The following is an 18,611-nucleotide window of genomic DNA, read 5'->3' on the forward strand; positions in this document are numbered from 1 at the left end:
CATCTATAACCTTCTCTCCTCAAAAAGTGTCAATACACTTTTGCATCTAAACTGTAAACAATGAAAACACCATTATTTGTCCTGCATCCAGAGCTGGTATGACATGCAACATTTAAGGAATATGGAAATATCTTGTACTTAAATGTGAATTTACAAAATATTTTGGTGAACTGATTACATATGATGAGGTTATCATCTAATTATCAGTTAAAATCAGTCAATTAATATCAATTAATTATGAGTTTATTTGGGTTAACGAAACACGAATGCATGTTCATAAAGAGGAAAATCCATTAATTGTACATATGTTCACACATGCTTTTGGTAAGAAATAAATTTCAAACTGAGAACCTACAGCAGCTCCAATTTCTATCTTTTATTTATGAATTGAATATACATTAAATGTCTGTAATTCAAACACAGCTCAGAATTTGGCCAAAGTCTGAACTGATAAAAAGAACTAAAATAAGAACTGGTCGCTGGTTCCAAAACCATTCTTGAAATTTAAGTAGGAGTCGATAGGTCTTGAACAGTTGGAGCTGAATTAGAAGAATGTACAGAAAACAGAATATATTAAATAGAATTCCATTAAACTCCATAACATACAGCAGTGTTATCTGTAATTATTAAATATGTCACATTAAGTAATACGCCATGAAATAGAAGAAAATACATTTCATTCTTTCTGTTAAAAACTATTTTAAACTGAGTTAATTTTTCACAAAGAACATATTGCTGTGCAAAAAAATTCATTTGCATTTTAGTAGAGATTGCTTTCTGGAAGCTGTACTCAGATATATTTGAACAGTGTTTTCCACACTTTCTTCTCAAAATTCAAAATTGTGCTTAAAATTCATCCATGAATTGACCCCAACTCTGCCAATCACAAGATCATCATCAGTTTTTTTCTGTACAAGCTTACATGACATTAAAGTGCAACAGAACTCCAACCATTCATCCTAGGTGTCATAATACAAGCTTATGTCTTAGGTACGGCATGGCATAGTTTATAGCTTTAAGCATTAGTGCACAATACTTTTGAACAGATATCTCGTCTAGACATTACGAAGATATTTAGGCATATTCTTATATGCAAAGTTTGCCCGCAGTCACTCTGGTTTTAAAAACTGGTGAAGCTCCCTCAAATGTTGGGTAATTTGAGCTGTGGAACAAAAATAATTGAAAAATAATATAAGTTATTAAAAAAAAGAACATCAACATGTGATATGCTCTGCTGTAAGCATCAAAATCAACATGGTGTCTTGCCTGTGAACATGGTGTCTTGAGCGCTTGTGGTTCTGCCTCCACCAAACGATGGTGGACCCATTCCTGTCACACTCCCTCCACTTGCAGTGGATCCCTGGTTAACTCCTGTTCTACCCAGTCCTGTCATACCTGGTCCAGCCACTCCGTTCACTGATGCTCCTAACCCCAGAATACCTGGTCCTACCCCGTTTGGACCCAAATTGCCCGTTAAACCTGGAACCAATGGTGTTTTGCTTGTATCTGTAAATAGTGGACTATTATGTCCTAAAGAACCTGGTCCAACTGCTGGATTTCCCAAGTCTGGTCTGCCAAACGTAAGTGTATTCACTCCACTAGTGCCTGCTCCTGTGGGACCTGACACAATATTTAATGATCCCTTTGAGATACTTTTGTATGGTAAATTGAGAGGATTTGATGCTCCGGCAGAATATGATGAAGAGCCTCGTAAAAGCTGAAAAAACATTATAGAGAGACTGTAGAATCTCACACTGTTACTGAAATATTTAAAATGAAGATAATTAACATATTAATACAAAATAGATTTATTTGATTAAAACTTTCCTCTAGCCCCTACAATGTGGTAATTACAATGGCACCAACATATCACAATGCCTCCGGTAGGATGTTGTTCTATAACTGCAATTAATGACTTTAATATCTACATGATAATGTATGTTGTGGTTAACATTACGAGCCTACACCCAGTGCAACCTCATCATATCTAGGTGAAGACACAAAATGTTAGCACAGGTACACTGTGGAGTTACCAGCACTGTTGTTAGCATATCATACTGCCTATGCAAAATAAAATACTACCTATGCCAGTTAAGGTAACACCTTAACACCTCACTGGATGACTTTCTTCAGTACTGAATGAATGACCCTCGAAACACTTCAGTGCAAATTTGCGTTACTGACACATATGTTTTCATGTCTACATAGGTTTTACTGTTATACTCTTACCTTGCAAATACCAAGAGTGTTATTGAGATGGTCGATGGTATTTGAGAGCTGTTTGATTTCATCTTCTTTTAGCTTGAGTAGTGAGTCTGACAGCTGTTTGGCTTCATTTAGTTTCTTGCCTTCTAGTAGTAGTTGTTGCACCTTCTCGTCATGCTTCACCTGGATCTCCTGGAGAACCTTGGCATTCTGCTCAGCCATGGCAGTGCGATTCCCTTTGCACATTTGGATATCCTCTGTTAGACGCTTGTTCTGAATTTCGTAGTTGCTTTGCAACCTAGCGGTACTTTCGACCTGGGTTGCCAAGCTGTCTAGATATTTCTGGAGCTTGTCCTCCATCTCTCTGGAAAGGCTGCTGCAGTTGTTCCGAATTTCATCAAGCTGGTCACGTTGTTTCTCACAGGTCAGTTTAAAGGGAAATATTTTTGGGAACAAGGTATCAATCTTGATCAGGAATGCGCTGGTAACCGCTGTCATTCCTTGAAAAGATGCAGCAAAATCTTCCTTGCACTTCTTGCCATACAACTTTATTTTTTCCTCACTGAGAGCTTTGTCCCGCCGTAGTTCAATGGCCTCCAGGTGATATTGGTTCCTCTCTTTTTTACAGGTCTCAAAATCAATTTGCATGATTCGAACTGTCTCAGTAAAGTTATTCTTCACATGCTGAAGCAAGTCTTGCGAAAATTTTAGCTGTGGACATTTAGTGTCTGCTTTGAGAAAGAAAAATTGTTGAAACGTCAGTCAGAAGTATTTGTCTCTTCTAGAACAGCAGAGCACTTTTCGACTGTCCTCTAAATGCATAATCCAGTTGTTCAAACAGTAAACTGCTTAATATACTTAGCTAAGATATTTTTTAAATATAGATAAGACTTAAAACACTGGAAATGATTTAAGAAATGATCTTAAACAATCTTTCAAACAATGATCTAAAAATCTGATTGAGATTATGGAATTGACAAAATATTCCCTTCAAGGGTATTTCATAATATTCTCTGCACTGGAAACAAAGTACATCATGGTCACAAGGCAGTAATAATCTTATTAAGATCAATTTCTATCATGAGTTCATGATTGGTTAATATATACAATTCTCTCAATTCAGTCAGCTTCAGTTTAATCACACCTTTGTGTTCATGGGTATGTGACTGAATTGAAAAAATAGGTGTTGTGGAAGAACTGCTCAAAACATTAACTTTTCTTACATGAGATTTTTAGGCCCTGTTTTAGCATGATGTTTCAAACATGGGTAAAAAAAAGCAATATAATTCAGCACATAAAGTGATCTGACATTTCAGTTGCCTTACCACATGCACAAGGAGTAGGGCGACACGGCATAAGTAATGGAACCCTTGGACACTGACTCTGCTTGGGAGTAAACAGGCATCATTAATTTTTGGTTTATTAAGCATAAAACAGAACCTTAGCTGAGCATTCATAAGATTAAACCTGGACTTCAGATAAATATGCGCAAACTAACCAGTGTCTCAGTGGTTTATCATTTACAAGAAAGTGAAAGAGATCATTAAAGTGGTATAGTGAGATTCAATTAATCAGGGCTGTCTGTGTGTAACTTCAAGCAAAGTCAAACCAAAAAATTGACAATTAAAACAACACTCTGTCAAAGCAACCTCTCAGATAAACTGTGTCAATAATATGCATCATTCCATTTTTTGCCTTTCTGATCCTATACTCCTATCATATTATATACATTTTCTTACAAGGCAGTTGTAAACTTGATCCCCAATTTCACAAAAGTGCTTCACAATATGTTTTTCTGTTGGTAAGGTTGATAAAAGGATGGTAAAAGGTAAAAAGCAGTTTCATCTCTCACCAGTCGCTCAAAAATACTCTTGATTGTGGCAGATGAAGTGTTTAACAGTCTCCGTAAGTCTGTTCTGTTTCTCTCGCAGGTCTGTTTTGCAATAAGCGTGACATTCAGCACCTGGGAGAGGTTCTTCTTTTGCGCCTGGAGCTGAATGTTCTCTATCGAGAGTTTGCTGAAGCTTTGCTCCAGGTCTTTCAGCCTCTGCTCCGTCACTGTGTCTTGAGGCTGTCCATAGACCACAAAGAGCACCAGGCTGACAATGATCAGAGACTGGATCAGTGATGAGAAGAAGAACACTATTTTCATATAGTAGCCACAGCTCTTGCTCTTTGCCTTATGTATCCTTGTGGATGCTGGACTTAAGTTGGCTTTTGAGTACACACCGTTATACATTTCTGTGGAGAAACTGTGGTGCAGCCAGTCAAAATAATGATCTCTTCCCTGCGGTTGGTATGGAGAACCATCCACTAATAGCAATTGCAATGTCTTATATCTTATAATTAGCCAAAATAATAAAACATTGAATTTCTAAATACTGGCAGTTTATATCATCATTCCAGACCACCCATTCTGTGATGCTTTCCTGGTTCACTCCACCCATCTCTGGCCATCATCCCAGAGGTTATACAATAACATCACCGGCTGTTGTGGGGCGGTACAAACCATCTTATTGTTCCAGCTTTTCCTCACTGAATAGACTGATTTCTTTTGTTTGACAACATGTCAATGTATGTGATATAGCACATAGATACATATGCTGTTCAACAATGTTCAGTTTGACGACACTTTGCTTTTATCTTTGGCAATGGCATATATATATATATATATATATATATATATATATATATATATATATATATATATACAGTACATAAAAAATCATCTGAAAAATGCTGATATGCTACACACATAGACTAAATCTCATATTTTTTTAAACTGGTACTTTTTAAAGATGTTTACTGCATTTTTTTTGTTGAGAATTTGGTCAAATATATCTCCCTTAAATCTACTTGTGAGAAAACCAGGAACTGAATTGAGCCCATTTGGTTTGTTAAATAGAAGACAAAAGTTGATCATTACAATAAACTTATTTAGCCTGATAAATGCACGTTCTATGCTTCACACCACTTCAGTGAGAATAAACCATTTTATTAATCTGCCAATGCATGCTGTGGTTTTTGCTCTGAATGTCCTCAAAGCCACCAAACACAAATCTCTAAAAATACTTATCCTTTAATTTATTGTTAAGTCAAATGGGCTATTGTTCATGTATACACAGGCTTGCATCACTCATTGCTCTTTGTCTTCAATGCACTACAGCAACTATACTATTTTGAACTGTGTCCCTCAGGAAACACAACCAGGGAAAGACCGAGAGTGGAAATTAGAATCATACTAAACCAAACAACGGTTCGATGTTGAAGGGTATACCGCATTGTGTTACTGCACTGAAGTGATGGTATTACCTATTCAGGGGGGAGAACTATTGGCTAGACAGGACACTGTAATTAATGTAATTGGAACATGCCATTGTTCCAGAACCTGTTTAAAAACATTGTAATGAGTGTGTTGTGGGTGGGCACCAATGTTGATGCTGGACTCTGTGACGCTCGAAGTTGCCCCTTCTTGGAAGGACAGGAACACTATGAAAGTCATGGCTTTTCCTCCAAAACATTGTTGATGTGCCAACATGTCTTCAGAGGAAGCAGTAATTCATGTCTCTGTTTTATACTGATAAAGACAAAGTTAGCGTCAGGATAAATTTTAAGTAAACTTAAGAACAAATGAAGGAAATCACTAATAAACAAAGTCTTATGCATGTTTGTTGACATTATCAAGGACGTGCCATCCTGTTTATCTGTATCCAGAACACATGGTTGTGTTGAAATGGATCATCAGCGTCATCTAAGATGTTGTATTTACTCAAGTGGAGTATTGTGTTACTGATATGAACTGATATATGGAATAGAGACAGACTACATTATCTCAGTTTGAACAAGGCATGACAAGATAACAGTAGCACATTCCAGCACATTTTCAGTTATCATATTCATATATTCATTTTGTTATCATGATTTGTGTGAATACACTTTTAGTAATATGCTCTGGAAGAAAGAATCATGAACATAACAAGATTTTTATGCAGTCATGACGTACAGACGGACAGACTGACAGACAGACAGACATATACATACATACATACATACATACATACATGGAAAATCATCTGATAAGACTGTTATCAATTTATTTATGTCAGAGGACCTCTTTTTCAGCAAAGAACACTTTCAAAACCAGTGCTGATAAATATTCTCTAACACATGGTTCAAATTATGAGGGGAACTGGGGGGGTCTGACCCCCCTAATTAAGACTTGAACCTAGGACCGTGCACAGACATTTTGGGGAGCAGGTGCGTAAGCGAAAAAAGGGCCACACCTCTCAATTATACATATACCTATACACACGCACACACACACACACACACACATATATGTGTGTGTGTGTGTGTGTGTTTGTATATATGTATGGATATATACAGGTACATGTGCCATGGTGCCATATGCGTGTATATATATATATATATATATACACACAATACATACACATATATGGAGTTACTTACAACTTACAGTAGCACAACTTTTACTTACTTATGTATTTATTTATTTCAATATCCACACACTCAGGTGGCAATACATCTTCCTCATCCTCCTTAGTGCTAGATGCCCTGGGCTGTCTGCTGTAGCTCCCTTTCTCTCTGTTTTCTTAGCCTGTCCTTTGTTGGCACTAGGCTGCAATTGGTAAATGAGCAAAATCAATGTTGTGCATGATAATTCAGGGTTAATCTCCCAAAAAAAGACCAGCAATACAATATGATGTCTATTTGGGTAAGACTGCTCGGTGACAGAGCCAATGCATTACAACAGTAAGCCTCACCAGACTCTTAACTGTCAGTGGCCCAACTTCAAGTACCCTACCACATGACTACTTTTTCTGCAGACAAATTTTACTGGGCTATTTGTCATTCGGCAATGTTTTAACAATATTTAAGTTAAATACGTAATATAGATTACTGCAGGTGTTGTAATATAGACCTAACTTATATAAGGTTAGTTCAACTATAATGCTGACAAAATACTAATATTCAGCTTCATGTCTCATTAAGAATCACCAAACCACTTTGTGTAGTTAAAATAAACTGTGGGCCTATAATGAGATTTCAGTAAAATTAGATGAGCAATTAAGCGTTCAAATCTGAGCTTGTAAAGGCCTTTGGGCTTCTTTTAGAATCGATAATTTACTAAGCTATATCTTAAAGCTTTTGCTAATCAGTATGAGCATGTACACAGTGGAGGCATCATATATTTGCACATTTTCTTGTGACGGGTGACAGGTCGGCTATAACGTTCCTGATATCCAAACATGATTGCTTAGACTATTTACCACGCAACATTTATCTGTTTCAATCACCTGACAAAGGAACCGGAGTTCAGTTCACTCGTTTTCATTGACGACGCTATTTAACACCAGACTAGCTTTCTTGTTAAGCTAAATGGTGGGCTATTGCCTAAGTAAGGCTGGCTGTATTGAGATGTTTTAATAGTGGGTTAATTTCACAGTAGTGAGAAACAATGAGGCCTAAAGCAAACACTGTCGTTATCTGGCTGTCATCAATGAAGGCCGGCCAGGGAGACGTGAATGCTGTTCTGCAAAGCGCACGATTTGCGTGCCTTAGCTGTGGTAGCTTTGACAAGGAATGTTGGGTAAGGGGAGGGCAGGGGCACGTGCAGTCACGCAGAATTAGAACTCAAATGCAGTTGTCGGGTATTACAATACGCTTTTAACTAAGAACTGATGCCATGGGCCTAATTTAAAAATTAAAATATACAATTAGAAAAAGAAATAGAAAAAAATGTCTTGCCAAAGGGGCACTTATCTAGTCAGAGGTCAAATGGGCAGGTGCTAGAGCACCAGCATCTATCTGTGCCCGTGCCTGCTTGTGCCTGCTTGGCCAAAAGATAACAGTGAGCATGATAGTACAAAGGTTCTACAAGAAGTGCAAAGTATATGCATATATTTACCCTTTTAACATCATATTAATTTTGAGGAAATGAACTGACAGGCTGTGAATTCTCTATCTCCTTCTATTCATAAAATATCTTTAAGTCTGAATATTCCCAGTCCAGATTCACATCTTAGGTTTTTTGGGGGGGGTTTTTTGGTGTTTTTTTTTTTTTTTTTTAACTGAAGATGACTTTAAGGATACACAATTGATTTGTTCCTCTTAATGTGTGGCATCCCAGTTGCTCCATTCATGTTGCTAGTTACTGAAATATTATAATGTTTCTCTCAGGGCTTTGACTGTAGTCTGTATAAAATTCCTTTGGGTGCAATTATGTGCTTTTTATTCACAATTTTCTGTCAGTCTCATTCAGAGTGTGAATTATACAATGACAGTCAGAGGCTGAACTTTTCTCCAGGGCTATATAGTATAGGATATGTAAATGTTTTGACCCCACCAAACTGTTGTTTTTACCCGTTTTGGGGGTGTCCAAGTCTTATTTAATCCGTAACTCGAAGCCAGATCCCGTTTTAGTAGGTCTTGGCTGACATTAGCTGTGCTGCTGCTGTGTCGTGACAGATGACAGAGGGACTCCACTGACCATTAGTGCAAACATTGGGACCAGGGTACTGGCACACACTGAGGCATATTAATTCATGGAAGCTACAGGATCATTAATGGAAGGTTACAACAGTCCAGTTCAGACTTATGATTAGCCAACCGCATTACATTTCTAAAACTATGCATAACCCAACAGTATTCCTGGAAATACTGAGAAATGAATACACAACAAAAATCTTGGCAGAGCACCATTAACATGGCATAGCTCCATTGTGCCTGCTGGCAGATTTATTGCCACCATGAGATCAAATGGTTTAACCATTTTCTATTTTTCTAGTTGAAATAGCCTCTCAGCTTTGAAAATGGCTTAAAGAGACACACTATGTTCATACTGATAATAATAATAATCTTGAATACATGCAATATGGATGAATTTTGCCCAGACTGGTTTGAACAAGAAGTGAAAGTACAGAACATATCTGTAACAACCAAAAATTAGTCAAAATTGTGAGCCAAACCTGGTTTGGGAAGTCCAGCATAATTAACAAGAAACAAAAAAGGTTATAACATGATTTATGGTCAACTGCAAATATTCTTCGAAAGCAAGCAGTTTCTAAAATGGACATTTGCCATTTTCACAGTGTTGGTTCTGGTTTGTGCGGTGGAAAAGGTTTTTTTAACCCTTTTTTAAGGATCGCAACTACACTGCTCCACTGTTGCCACAAATTTCCCTGTGAAAGAGATTCCTTACGGCAGAGAGTCATCCCATTACATCAAAAGTAGCTGATACCACTTTATTTTGCTAATGGTATAACTAATGACAAACTGACTGACAAACAGCTTCTATCCACAGGCAATCAGGCTTGTGAATGACTCTTTCACACATGGCCCCTTCCAACCTCTCTGACTGGAGGACCAATGACTGCAACACACACTACTTAACGAACACTAAACTCTGTAAACTCTGTAGACACAAGACAGCTGTTAGTGCTGCTGTCCCACCACTGTCATCATGCAATACTGCACAATGCACTTTATGACTGCTGCTCTCTGCCCCCTTGCACATACTGCACATGTACTGTGACATTTGCACACTCAATCTACCTCACTTGCACATACTGCGCTTGTACTGCGACATTTGCACATTCAATCTACCTCACCTCTCTCTTTTTTTGTATAAGTTCACTTGCTATTTATATGTCTCCATATAAGATCTTCCCATTTAAGAATTTTTTCTACTTATTTATATATTGTCTGGCAACGGAGGATTAGCAAAGTAAGAATTTCATTGTACAGTGTAACTGCCTGTTCTGCTGTGCACATGACAATAAAACTCTTGAATCTCTTGAATCTTGAATCTTGAATCTAATGGCAGCTACCGCATAGTTTGGGTTTTTTGCACTGCAAACATTTTTCATATATCTAATTGCAGAAACCATTGTTCAAACATTTGTCATGTCTCACCTTGATTACTGCAATGTTCTATACTCTGGCCTGCCTGCACCTATTACCAAAAGTCTTCAGCTGGTCCAGAATGCTGCTGCCAGAAGCCTGACTAGAACAAGGAAGTTTGACCACATTACACCTGTCCTGGATTCCTCTCATTGGCTCCAAATTGATGCAAGGGCAGGTTTTGAGGTCCTCTTATTAATAAAATTTTACATGGGCTTGCGCCAGCCTACCTGTCTGACATAATTACACCCTGTAACCCCCCTCGCACCCTGCACTCTCAAGATTCTGGACTATTAGTTGGTCCAAGAGTTAAAAAGAAGTCCACTGGCAACCGAGCCTTTTCCTACCACTCTCCCTTCCTCTGGAATGGTTTACCTATAGAAATTAGGGAGGCAAACTCCCTTCATACTTTTAAAGCCAAACTAAAGACTTATCTATTTTGTCTAACTTATGGATAGTATAATTTTGATTTGACTTTGTTATGGACACGTAAAGCCATTTGAGACTATAAATAGTGATAGTGGGCTCTAAATAAACTTGTCTTATTATTATTATTATTATTATTATTATTATTACCAATTAGTCTAGTTAATGTGATTTATCACTGCACTCTACAGCCTAAAATAACTGCACTATGTAAGGCAGTAGTGAAGGCAGTCGTGAAGGAAAGAAAAGGGTAAGCAATAAAAAGGAGAGAACACTCCAAGACAAATAAAGTGCTTTGCTTCTAAATAAAGCTCTTCTTACAAGAGGATTTTCCCAAAAACAGTGTCTTGACTGCAGCTCTCAATACCTCATCCCTCAATCGATGTTTACACAGACGGCATTATTCGAAATGCTTTACTCAATCAACAGTACAGGTCTAAGGGGACAGACTGGATGTCTCACCAACACTTCTGATCACACCCCATCCCAGAAAAGACAAACACAAGGAGCAATTCTAACAAAGCTGGATCTGAGAGAAACTTTGGATATAATGTTTAATGTTTGAAATGTTCATGACCCATTTTCTGCAGACATGAATGGTGCTCAATATCTTTGTGATATTTTGTTTTCATAAAGGCTTTGAAGATGTGTAGCAAAATAGACCATATTCACCCAAAGCCAACCCCTACAGAACTATGTGAGCTCTCAACAACTTGTATGTTTAAATGTTAACAATAACGAGTTAGTTGTCTTGTATACAGATACGGCTTGATGCAGTGAGTAGACAGTGCAAACAGCGCCAACACACGGACCTGACATAAAATTAAATCTTTTCAAAAATACTGCGTCCTCTCACACCCGGATAGAAAGTGCAGTCGGCAGTCATGTAATGTAACGAACAATATGCACACGTAAGAGTATTATGAGCTGCCACTCTTCCAACGTACACACGGTGCAAAACAATACACACGTGAGGGTGGCTGTTAATAACTCGTCAATATCACTCAAGGAGTTTGGCATTAATAGGGTTAACCTGCAGCATGCTTTAAGGCAAGCCCGGGGTCAGGGTTCTCAAAGGCAGAGAAACACTACATTCTTTTAACCACACTAAACTCAGCAACCTTCCCTGCTCTTTGACTTCTATGTCCTTATAAGGCTTGGAGTACCATGGCAACCCCAGCACCCACACACACTCATATCTCCCCCTCCCTCGCAGGCATGCGACGCGCGCTCCACTATGGACAGTCGCTAACGCGGTTTCTTGCTCTTCTTTTATGGCGCCTTATTTTCACATTCCTCCCAAATGCAGGTAGGCAGAGAAAATAACTATTAATGAACTTGGATAATGAACATGTGTTTAGAGTTGAGGGCAGCTGTGAATAGCATTCAAAGTTTTAAGAAATACTACCTTTTAAATATGAGCTAGGCTAAATCAGTTTCTGGTGTCTGAAGTCTATGGAGTGGAGCTCCACCCCTCCCCCTGCTTGCTTTACGGGAGTGGAGCTGAGGTTAGGCCGCATGTCGTTAGCTCGAGCCAGGCGAACCTTGACAAAAGAATTGAACGACGTAGCCACCGAGGGTGTGTAAAAAATAAACTTCTGAAAATCCAAATGTAGGTTGTTGATACTTTTGACGTATTGTTCGATTTTGTTCCACTGCCAAGAGGCCTGCCAAGACAGAATACCACAGCCTGGCCTTATTTCACAACAAGGGAAGAACAAATTTTCTCGAGCTAATAACATTTTCAAGGAAAAGGCAGCTTGTAACTGAAAATATTTAGGAAAAAACTGACCACGACTAACTACAGTACTGTCTTGGTATGGAAAGTTTCGTGCTATTGCTAAAGCACTACTGACACCAGTTTTAAGGTTGTTTTGGGGTGATTGTGTTACACCATTTGTCAGCCAGTTTGTAGCTAACATTGATGTTATTGAGAAAGACATTCCTATGATAGGTACATGTTTGCGTACGTTTGATAGGTTTTGTTTTTCAGCTGTATCGAACGAGTACTTACAGCTAATGCTAAGTTAACGTTAGTTACGTTACAGTAAGAATAACAACCAACCTGAGAACTTATGTAAAAGTGTTCATTCGTATGCATTTATATGTAAAATGTTATTCGTATGTGGGTGCACATTTTCAGTTACGTATGACATATTATAGAGCACCCATGTTTGTTTGATGTTCAAACGTTATTTGTCTTACAGAAAGTTATCCTATGAGTATTAAGGTCTTACAGAATCTGGAAGAACTCGTTTGGGTGAAAACTGTCCAAGCATGTCAAGGGGGAGAGGTGTTTGTATTTCACTGTGTTTATATTAACTTGTTCTCTGTCAAAGGTCTTCAGTCGAATTGTGAACGAACCTTTGAAATAAGGAGTATGTGAAAAGGCAGTCCTCTCTGGAAAATAACAACAGAAAAAAGTAAAGGAGTGATTATGATAGGAAGAGGAGCAAGAAACACACATATTTCATCTAACCATAGACAAAACAAAAGCAAAGCAACTGACTTCACTTCCCAAGAACGCTGAATTTGAAGAGCATTGATGTCTCAGATGAGACTGTGAACAGTTTAGGAGTCTTAATTCTTACACAACATGTCAATTTAGAACTCTCTGAAGCCAAAGGACTGTCAACAGCAGGCCATCCGTGTGTGCCAATAGCAGAAGGATTGGTACCACATTCTTTCTTCGGTTGGATTCATAACTAAGCAATGGCCATGGTGAGAGGGGGCTGGGGAGACCCCAATGGGGATACAAATGGATTAGGGGACAAGAGTTACCTGAGGGGCGAAGAGGAGGATGGCTCACCCCAAGCAGGAGGCAGTGACATGGAGGCTGGAGATGATGACAAAGGCTGTGTGGTGGACTGCGTAGTGTGTGGAGACAAATCAAGTGGAAAACATTATGGTGTGTTCACCTGTGAAGGCTGCAAGAGCTTCTTCAAGAGAAGTATCCGTCGCAACCTGAATTACACCTGCAGGTAATGACTCAAATCACCTGAGAAAGACCTCAGCGTGCACCGTGCTAACTGCATAGTTGACTCTAGATCAGAGGTACACAAATCCAGTCCTGGACAGTGAGATTCCGTCTGCTTCTTTGCTTTCACCTCTTAATTAGATGCTGATTTTTTACTTGGAAAACAGGACTGTGCTCTTCAGCCAATCAGAGACCATTCTCCAATATGATCATATGAATGCCTAGATCTTTTTAGTGCCTTAGAACATGAATATGTAGGGGGTTTCCTGAGTTCACAGAGCTTTAGTAAATTCATCCACTTAACAACAAACCAGTGCCTTTATGATTTGTCTGAAAAGGGTAAGTAGGATTCACGGTGATAGTGTGTCACGTATTTATAGTGTGAAAATGTAATGCACAACATAAGTTTTCTTTTGTCAGGGAATTATATTCAGTGAACCTACATTCTTACAGGATAGATAGAGCCTCTTAATCACAGTTTAGATGGGATGGAGGAGGTTTGGTCATAGTTGGAGATTGTTTGTGGACTGTTTCTGATTTTTCAGGTCAAACCGTGACTGCCAGATTGACCAACATCACCGTAACCAGTGCCAATACTGCCGTTTAAAGAAGTGCTTTAGAGTGGGAATGCGTAAAGAAGGTAATCATTTATCCTAGCCCATAAACTATGCCATTAATATGAGTCTTAGATATTATGGTACGGTTTCCATTTCCGTGAACTGATCCAATTAGCACTAACTTCTCGTGAATCTGAGGATTCCTTGAATATGCTCATCTCAGTTAAGTCTGTGTCCCTTGAATTAAGATTTCTTAAGTAAACAGAATAGACATATAGTACTATATCAGTAAACAAACCTACTACAAGTCTGAGTGTGTAACAGAGAACTGTGGTTTCATCATGCTCCTCCATAAGTAGCTGTACTCGTGCCCATGAAAAGGATGGTCATATGAGGTCTGATAAGATCGAATGTATGTCTGAGCCCCAGTGTTCAGGCAACTACCAGTAATGCTTTATTGAGGAGCTGTTTGTAATAAGTGTGTTTCATGTTGTCTCTTCTGGAGACAGCCTGACTCTCATTGCGCTGGCCAGAACACAGAATCTTTATTTGTTTGTGTTGAAATTGTCTAGACATTTATGCCACATGGAACAATCTGGAATTAGATATTTCTCCGCTGTTTGTTCACGCTGCTGAAATTCTGGCAAATCTTTCGTTTTGAGAGCAGCCCTCTTCATCAACTTATGTTTTTCTGTTCATAGAATAACAAACACAAAACAAGTACAGTAACTAAAACAAAACGCCTCCCCATCTGCTCTGCACTTACAACCACATATTTCCATTTCCTTTGCCAACTCCAGCAGTTCAGCGTGGACGAATCCCTCCATCTCATGCTAGTATCAGTCCCACATCCACTCCGGTGGGTGGTGGCAACACAGCAGGAGGGGTGGGTGAGTTCTACAATGGGCAGCCCGTATCGGAGCTCATCTCACAGCTTTTGCGGGCCGAACCCTATCCCAACAGCCGTTATAGCCACCAGTACAGCCAGCAGATGCAGGGAGGCAGTGGAACTGCCATGGGCATTGATAACATATGTGAGCTGGCAGCCAGACTCCTCTTCAGCATCATTGAATGGACCCGCAGCATCCCCTATTTCCCAGAGCTGCCTGTGTCTGAGCAGGTGGCCCTTCTGCGACTCAGCTGGAGTGAACTTTTCATCCTGAACGCTGCCCAGTCTGCTTTGCCTCTCCACACTGCTCCGCTCCTGGCTGCTGCCGGCTTCCACTCTTCCCCCATGTCTGCAGACCGTGTAGTCTCCTTCATGGACCAAGTGCGGGTCTTCCAGGACCAAGTGGACAAGCTGACCCGCCTACAGGTGGATTCTGCTGAATACAGTTGCCTCAAAGCCATTGCCCTCTTTTCACCTGGTGAGAAACCCATTCCGCTGGAAAGGCTTCTAATTCTGCATTTAATTCTTTCTGTCTAACACTCTCTATGTTGCAGAATTGATTTTCCCCAGCATAGTCATATAGATCCATACTGCCAGCAGAAAGGTATAACCTATTGTCAAAGCATTTTCTAGAAATGTCACACTTGACTGTACTACTGCTCCCTCTGCTGGACTGATAAAACAAGACTGAACTACGTATAGCACACTACTGTTTTTTTAAGCACATAGCACGAGTGTCCAGGAAAATACAATTCTGAAACTGAGGCTGGATAGTTCTGAAGTGTATAGTGGCATTAATGATGTATTTGTAGAACACCTGCAGTGGATTTCTTTTTCTCGACCATTCAAGTGGTGTCAGTGCATAAAATGAAGATCTTGGATCTTGTCAGAATATTTTTTTTTTATATTACTGCCATCATAGTACAGTTGTAAGTAGTAAGCCATTCTTTTTCTTAAGATTGGGATTTAGGAACACTCCTGTTTGAATTCACTGTATATTTAAGGGAGTGTGACAGCTGACGTGTTCTGTTTTTGTCTTCAGATGCATGCGGTCTGACAGACCCGGCACATGTGGAGAGCCTGCAGGAGAAGGCCCAGGTGGCACTGACTGAGTATGAGCGCATGCAGTACCCCGGGCAGCCTCAGCGCTTCGGCCGGCTGCTGCTCCGACTGCCCGCTCTCAGGGCGGTCCCTGCTTCCCTCATCTCTCAGCTCTTCTTTATGCGGCTCATTGGGAAGACGCCCATTGAAACACTCATCCGTGACATGCAGCTCTCCGGCAACTCCATCAGCTGGCCCTACGCCCCTGGACAGTAATATAAGGGTGCTGCTTCTCCATCATATGAGGTGATCACAGTGCTGGCCAGGCACCAGTCTTGTGTTTGGCTAGACACTGGAGATGTCTGGATCTTGAATTCATCGTCTGCAGTAATGTTTTCAGGTCTGATATTGGCTATGGTGACTCAACAGCTGCAGAAGAATGTGTGTGTTTCTTGGATTATTCTGCGAATTTCCATCAGATGGTTTGATGCACACAAGGAAAGAGAAATGTTATGAACCAAATATCTGCCCTCCCACTAAAGCGTGCAGTATAATGCAAGGAAGAGTAACATTAATTATTTGAAAACTGTTTTAGCCAAAGGTAATGGGAAGAGGCTAGGTACTGTTTATTATTTTTTTTCCCTTTTCTTTCTTTCTTTTTTTCTTTCTGCCGTAGTTGACGCATTTGGAATTATATCCAAGATATGTCATAAAGTGTAGTTAACCATTTTGTTTAAAGGAAATATGAATACTAAAAAAGCGCAGTCATGTAATGGCAGAAGGTGCTTTTCAAAGCTCTAGTTATTTATCTGTAATCGATTTTGTCACCTTAGTTATATTAGAATAATGTGGGAAAATCAGTGCAGTAGAATCATACTACCTTCAGTATTTTAATTGGCCTTCACAAAATTAAATCTTTTAAACATCTGCCCTTTAATAATTAGTTATGCCGAATACTGAATAAAGATCGGAACTTTGTCCTTATTCCTGCCATTGATCTGCCAAATGGAACTAAGGCACACATTGTTTTTCTCTGATGAACTATTTCCTGCTGCTCATATGTATGAGGACATGGTTGGGTTTCACATTTCAGATGTTGATCTTTGTGCCACAGTAATATACATTTGTTTTGGTACTTGTTCCTTAAGTTCTTGACATGCTGAAATATTTGCTCTCCATAACAATATTTTTCAGGTATAGAAAGACAACAACTCCCATGAATATGAAAAACTGGAAAAAGTACTTTTTATATTATCATTTTGAGAACACGTGCTCAAAATGTTTGCGTATTGTCTAAATATATTTGTACACCAAAATCTGTATCTAAAAATCACATACTGTATATGTGATCAGTATCATCTGCCATAAAATCACCTTCTACCACATTCAGCATTTTCTCTCCAATATCAAACACATGGTACATTACAGGTACTGTAAAATGGTGATGCAAGGAATTAGATGTAGTCTTATGTGTTTAATTTGATATTATATACATGGACATCTGTTTTGAAGGGGAAAAAAGTGCTACTTAGATTCTGAACAACTGTTTTGACACTGAAATGTCTGGCTACACATAAAAAGAGAGCATGCACTAGTGTGACTTGTGTTATATAGTTTTAAGTATGGTTTCCGCCTGCTCAGTGTGTTATAAAAAATTTTCTAACTAGTTAACTTTTGTTAATGTTGGTTGCTCATTACTTTGCTGATGACCAAAATACCTCCTTTGTCCTTTGAGACACAAATGAACTAACTCAGTCATCCTCAGCTGTATCATACCAACTCAGCCCAGCTGTTTGCTTTACACTAAAATGAATTTATCTGGGTTTGCCTTGGTTTGTGTGTCTGTGTGTCCGTATGTTTGTGCGTGTGTGTGTGTGAGAGAGAGAGAGAGAATGACAGGGAAAGAGAGCTAATGCTCATGGAGAATAGCAGCAAAACTCCTACACTACCGTTGTCATCTATGTGAGATTAAACTGTCCTGGACTTGGTGTTCTACACAAGAGGGCTTGTGATACCCTAAGGCTTGTTTTTGTGCAGTGTATTTTTGTTTCTGCCTAGCCTTACCATACATCTTATGAATGACTTAAAATTACCTCATGTCTAGACTGTCAGAGATGTTGGATGGTCTAACTCTCACACAGAATCATATCTGAATTCTACTTAAACATGTACAGTTTTCATTTTAATATCTTTGTCTTTCTAAATTCTTGTGTATGACAGCATAATTAAACACAAGTGTGCTTTTCAGCATTTCTGTCGAATTATTTTCTTTTTGTTGCACTGACGTTCTGTATGAAACCAAAGAGGGTCACAGCACCACTCAAAAACAGAACACTGCTACATTGCTGTGCTTGTCAAGGGAAGAGAAACACTGCATCAGCTTTGAAATATCCTACTGTTCCGTACAAGATGTTGACGTTTCTCACCGGTAAGAGAGAGAATGTCTCTCTAGTTTGCCCACAAATATATGTACTATACCCTAAGGTGAGGAAGGATCAGAAAAAAATTATTTGAGGAAGTTGCGCTTTGTGTTGGCGGAACATGGCATAACTGGAGCAAAGTAGTGTGCTAACAGGATAAGATGAGCTAGTAA

General features: G+C 39.2%; 2 protein-coding genes across 8 annotated transcripts; one reads left to right on the forward strand and one right to left on the reverse strand.

Annotated features, from left to right (window-relative positions):
• Window positions 1-367: 367 nt before the first annotated feature.
• On the reverse strand, window positions 368-4,524 carry plvapa (plasmalemma vesicle associated protein a). Of its 4 annotated transcripts, none has more exons than XM_030774180.1 (5): window positions 4,058-4,524; window positions 3,531-3,588; window positions 2,230-2,933; window positions 1,267-1,717; window positions 368-1,162 (listed from the first exon to the last, which is right to left on the reverse strand). In XM_030774180.1, the coding sequence occupies exons 1-5, from the start codon at window positions 4,442-4,444 to the stop codon at window positions 1,110-1,112; spliced, it is 1,653 nt and encodes a 550-aa protein (XP_030630040.1). In that variant the 5' UTR covers window positions 4,445-4,524; the 3' UTR covers window positions 368-1,109. The 4 variants fall into 4 exon arrangements, with proteins under 4 accessions (XP_030630040.1, XP_030630039.1, XP_030630037.1 ...); XM_030774179.1 differs by having other exon boundaries at window positions 2,230-2,936; XM_030774177.1 differs by having other exon boundaries at window positions 3,531-3,591.
• A 7,251-nt stretch (window positions 4,525-11,775) lies between these two features.
• On the forward strand, window positions 11,776-18,258 carry nr2f6a (nuclear receptor subfamily 2, group F, member 6a). 4 transcript variants are annotated; one of them, XM_030774059.1, is made up of 5 exons: window positions 11,776-11,863; window positions 12,894-13,535; window positions 14,077-14,171; window positions 14,889-15,455; window positions 16,020-18,258. In XM_030774059.1, exons 2-5 carry the CDS (start codon window positions 13,267-13,269, stop codon window positions 16,292-16,294), a joined length of 1,206 nt encoding a protein of 401 aa, XP_030629919.1. In that variant the 5' UTR covers window positions 11,776-11,863; window positions 12,894-13,266; the 3' UTR covers window positions 16,295-18,258. The 4 variants fall into 4 exon arrangements, with proteins under 4 accessions (XP_030629919.1, XP_030629922.1, XP_030629921.1 ...); XM_030774062.1 differs by having other exon boundaries at window positions 14,892-15,455; XM_030774061.1 differs by lacking the exon at window positions 11,776-11,863 and adding an exon at window positions 11,876-12,133.
• The last annotated feature ends 353 nt before the right edge of the window (window positions 18,259-18,611 follow it).

Source organism: Chanos chanos, chromosome 5 (genome assembly GCF_902362185.1).
Source record: "Chanos chanos chromosome 5, fChaCha1.1, whole genome shotgun sequence".
NCBI classification, from domain to species: Eukaryota; Metazoa; Chordata; class Actinopteri; order Gonorynchiformes; family Chanidae; genus Chanos; species Chanos chanos.

Bases quoted from the DNA above. Each gene is read 5' to 3' on its own strand.
- nr2f6a (XM_030774059.1), top strand. From the start codon at position 13,267: ATGGCCATGGTGAGAGGGGGCTGGGGAGACCCCAATGGGGATACAAAT. The intron at 14,172-14,888 runs GTAATCATTTAT...TGCCAACTCCAG, and splicing joins AGTGGGAATGCGTAAAGAAG to CAGTTCAGCGTGGACGAATC. The intron at 15,456-16,019 runs GTGAGAAACCCA...TTTTGTCTTCAG, and splicing joins CATTGCCCTCTTTTCACCTG to ATGCATGCGGTCTGACAGAC.
- plvapa (XM_030774176.1), bottom strand. From the start codon at position 4,444: ATGTATAACGGTGTGTACTCAAAAGCCAACTTAAGTCCAGCATCCACA. The intron at 1,718-2,229 runs GTAAGAGTATAA...ATGTTTTTTCAG, and splicing joins ACACTCTTGGTATTTGCAAG to CTTTTACGAGGCTCTTCATC. The intron at 1,163-1,266 runs GCAAGACACCAT...TTTGTTCCACAG, and splicing joins TCAAGACACCATGTTCACAG to CTCAAATTACCCAACATTTG.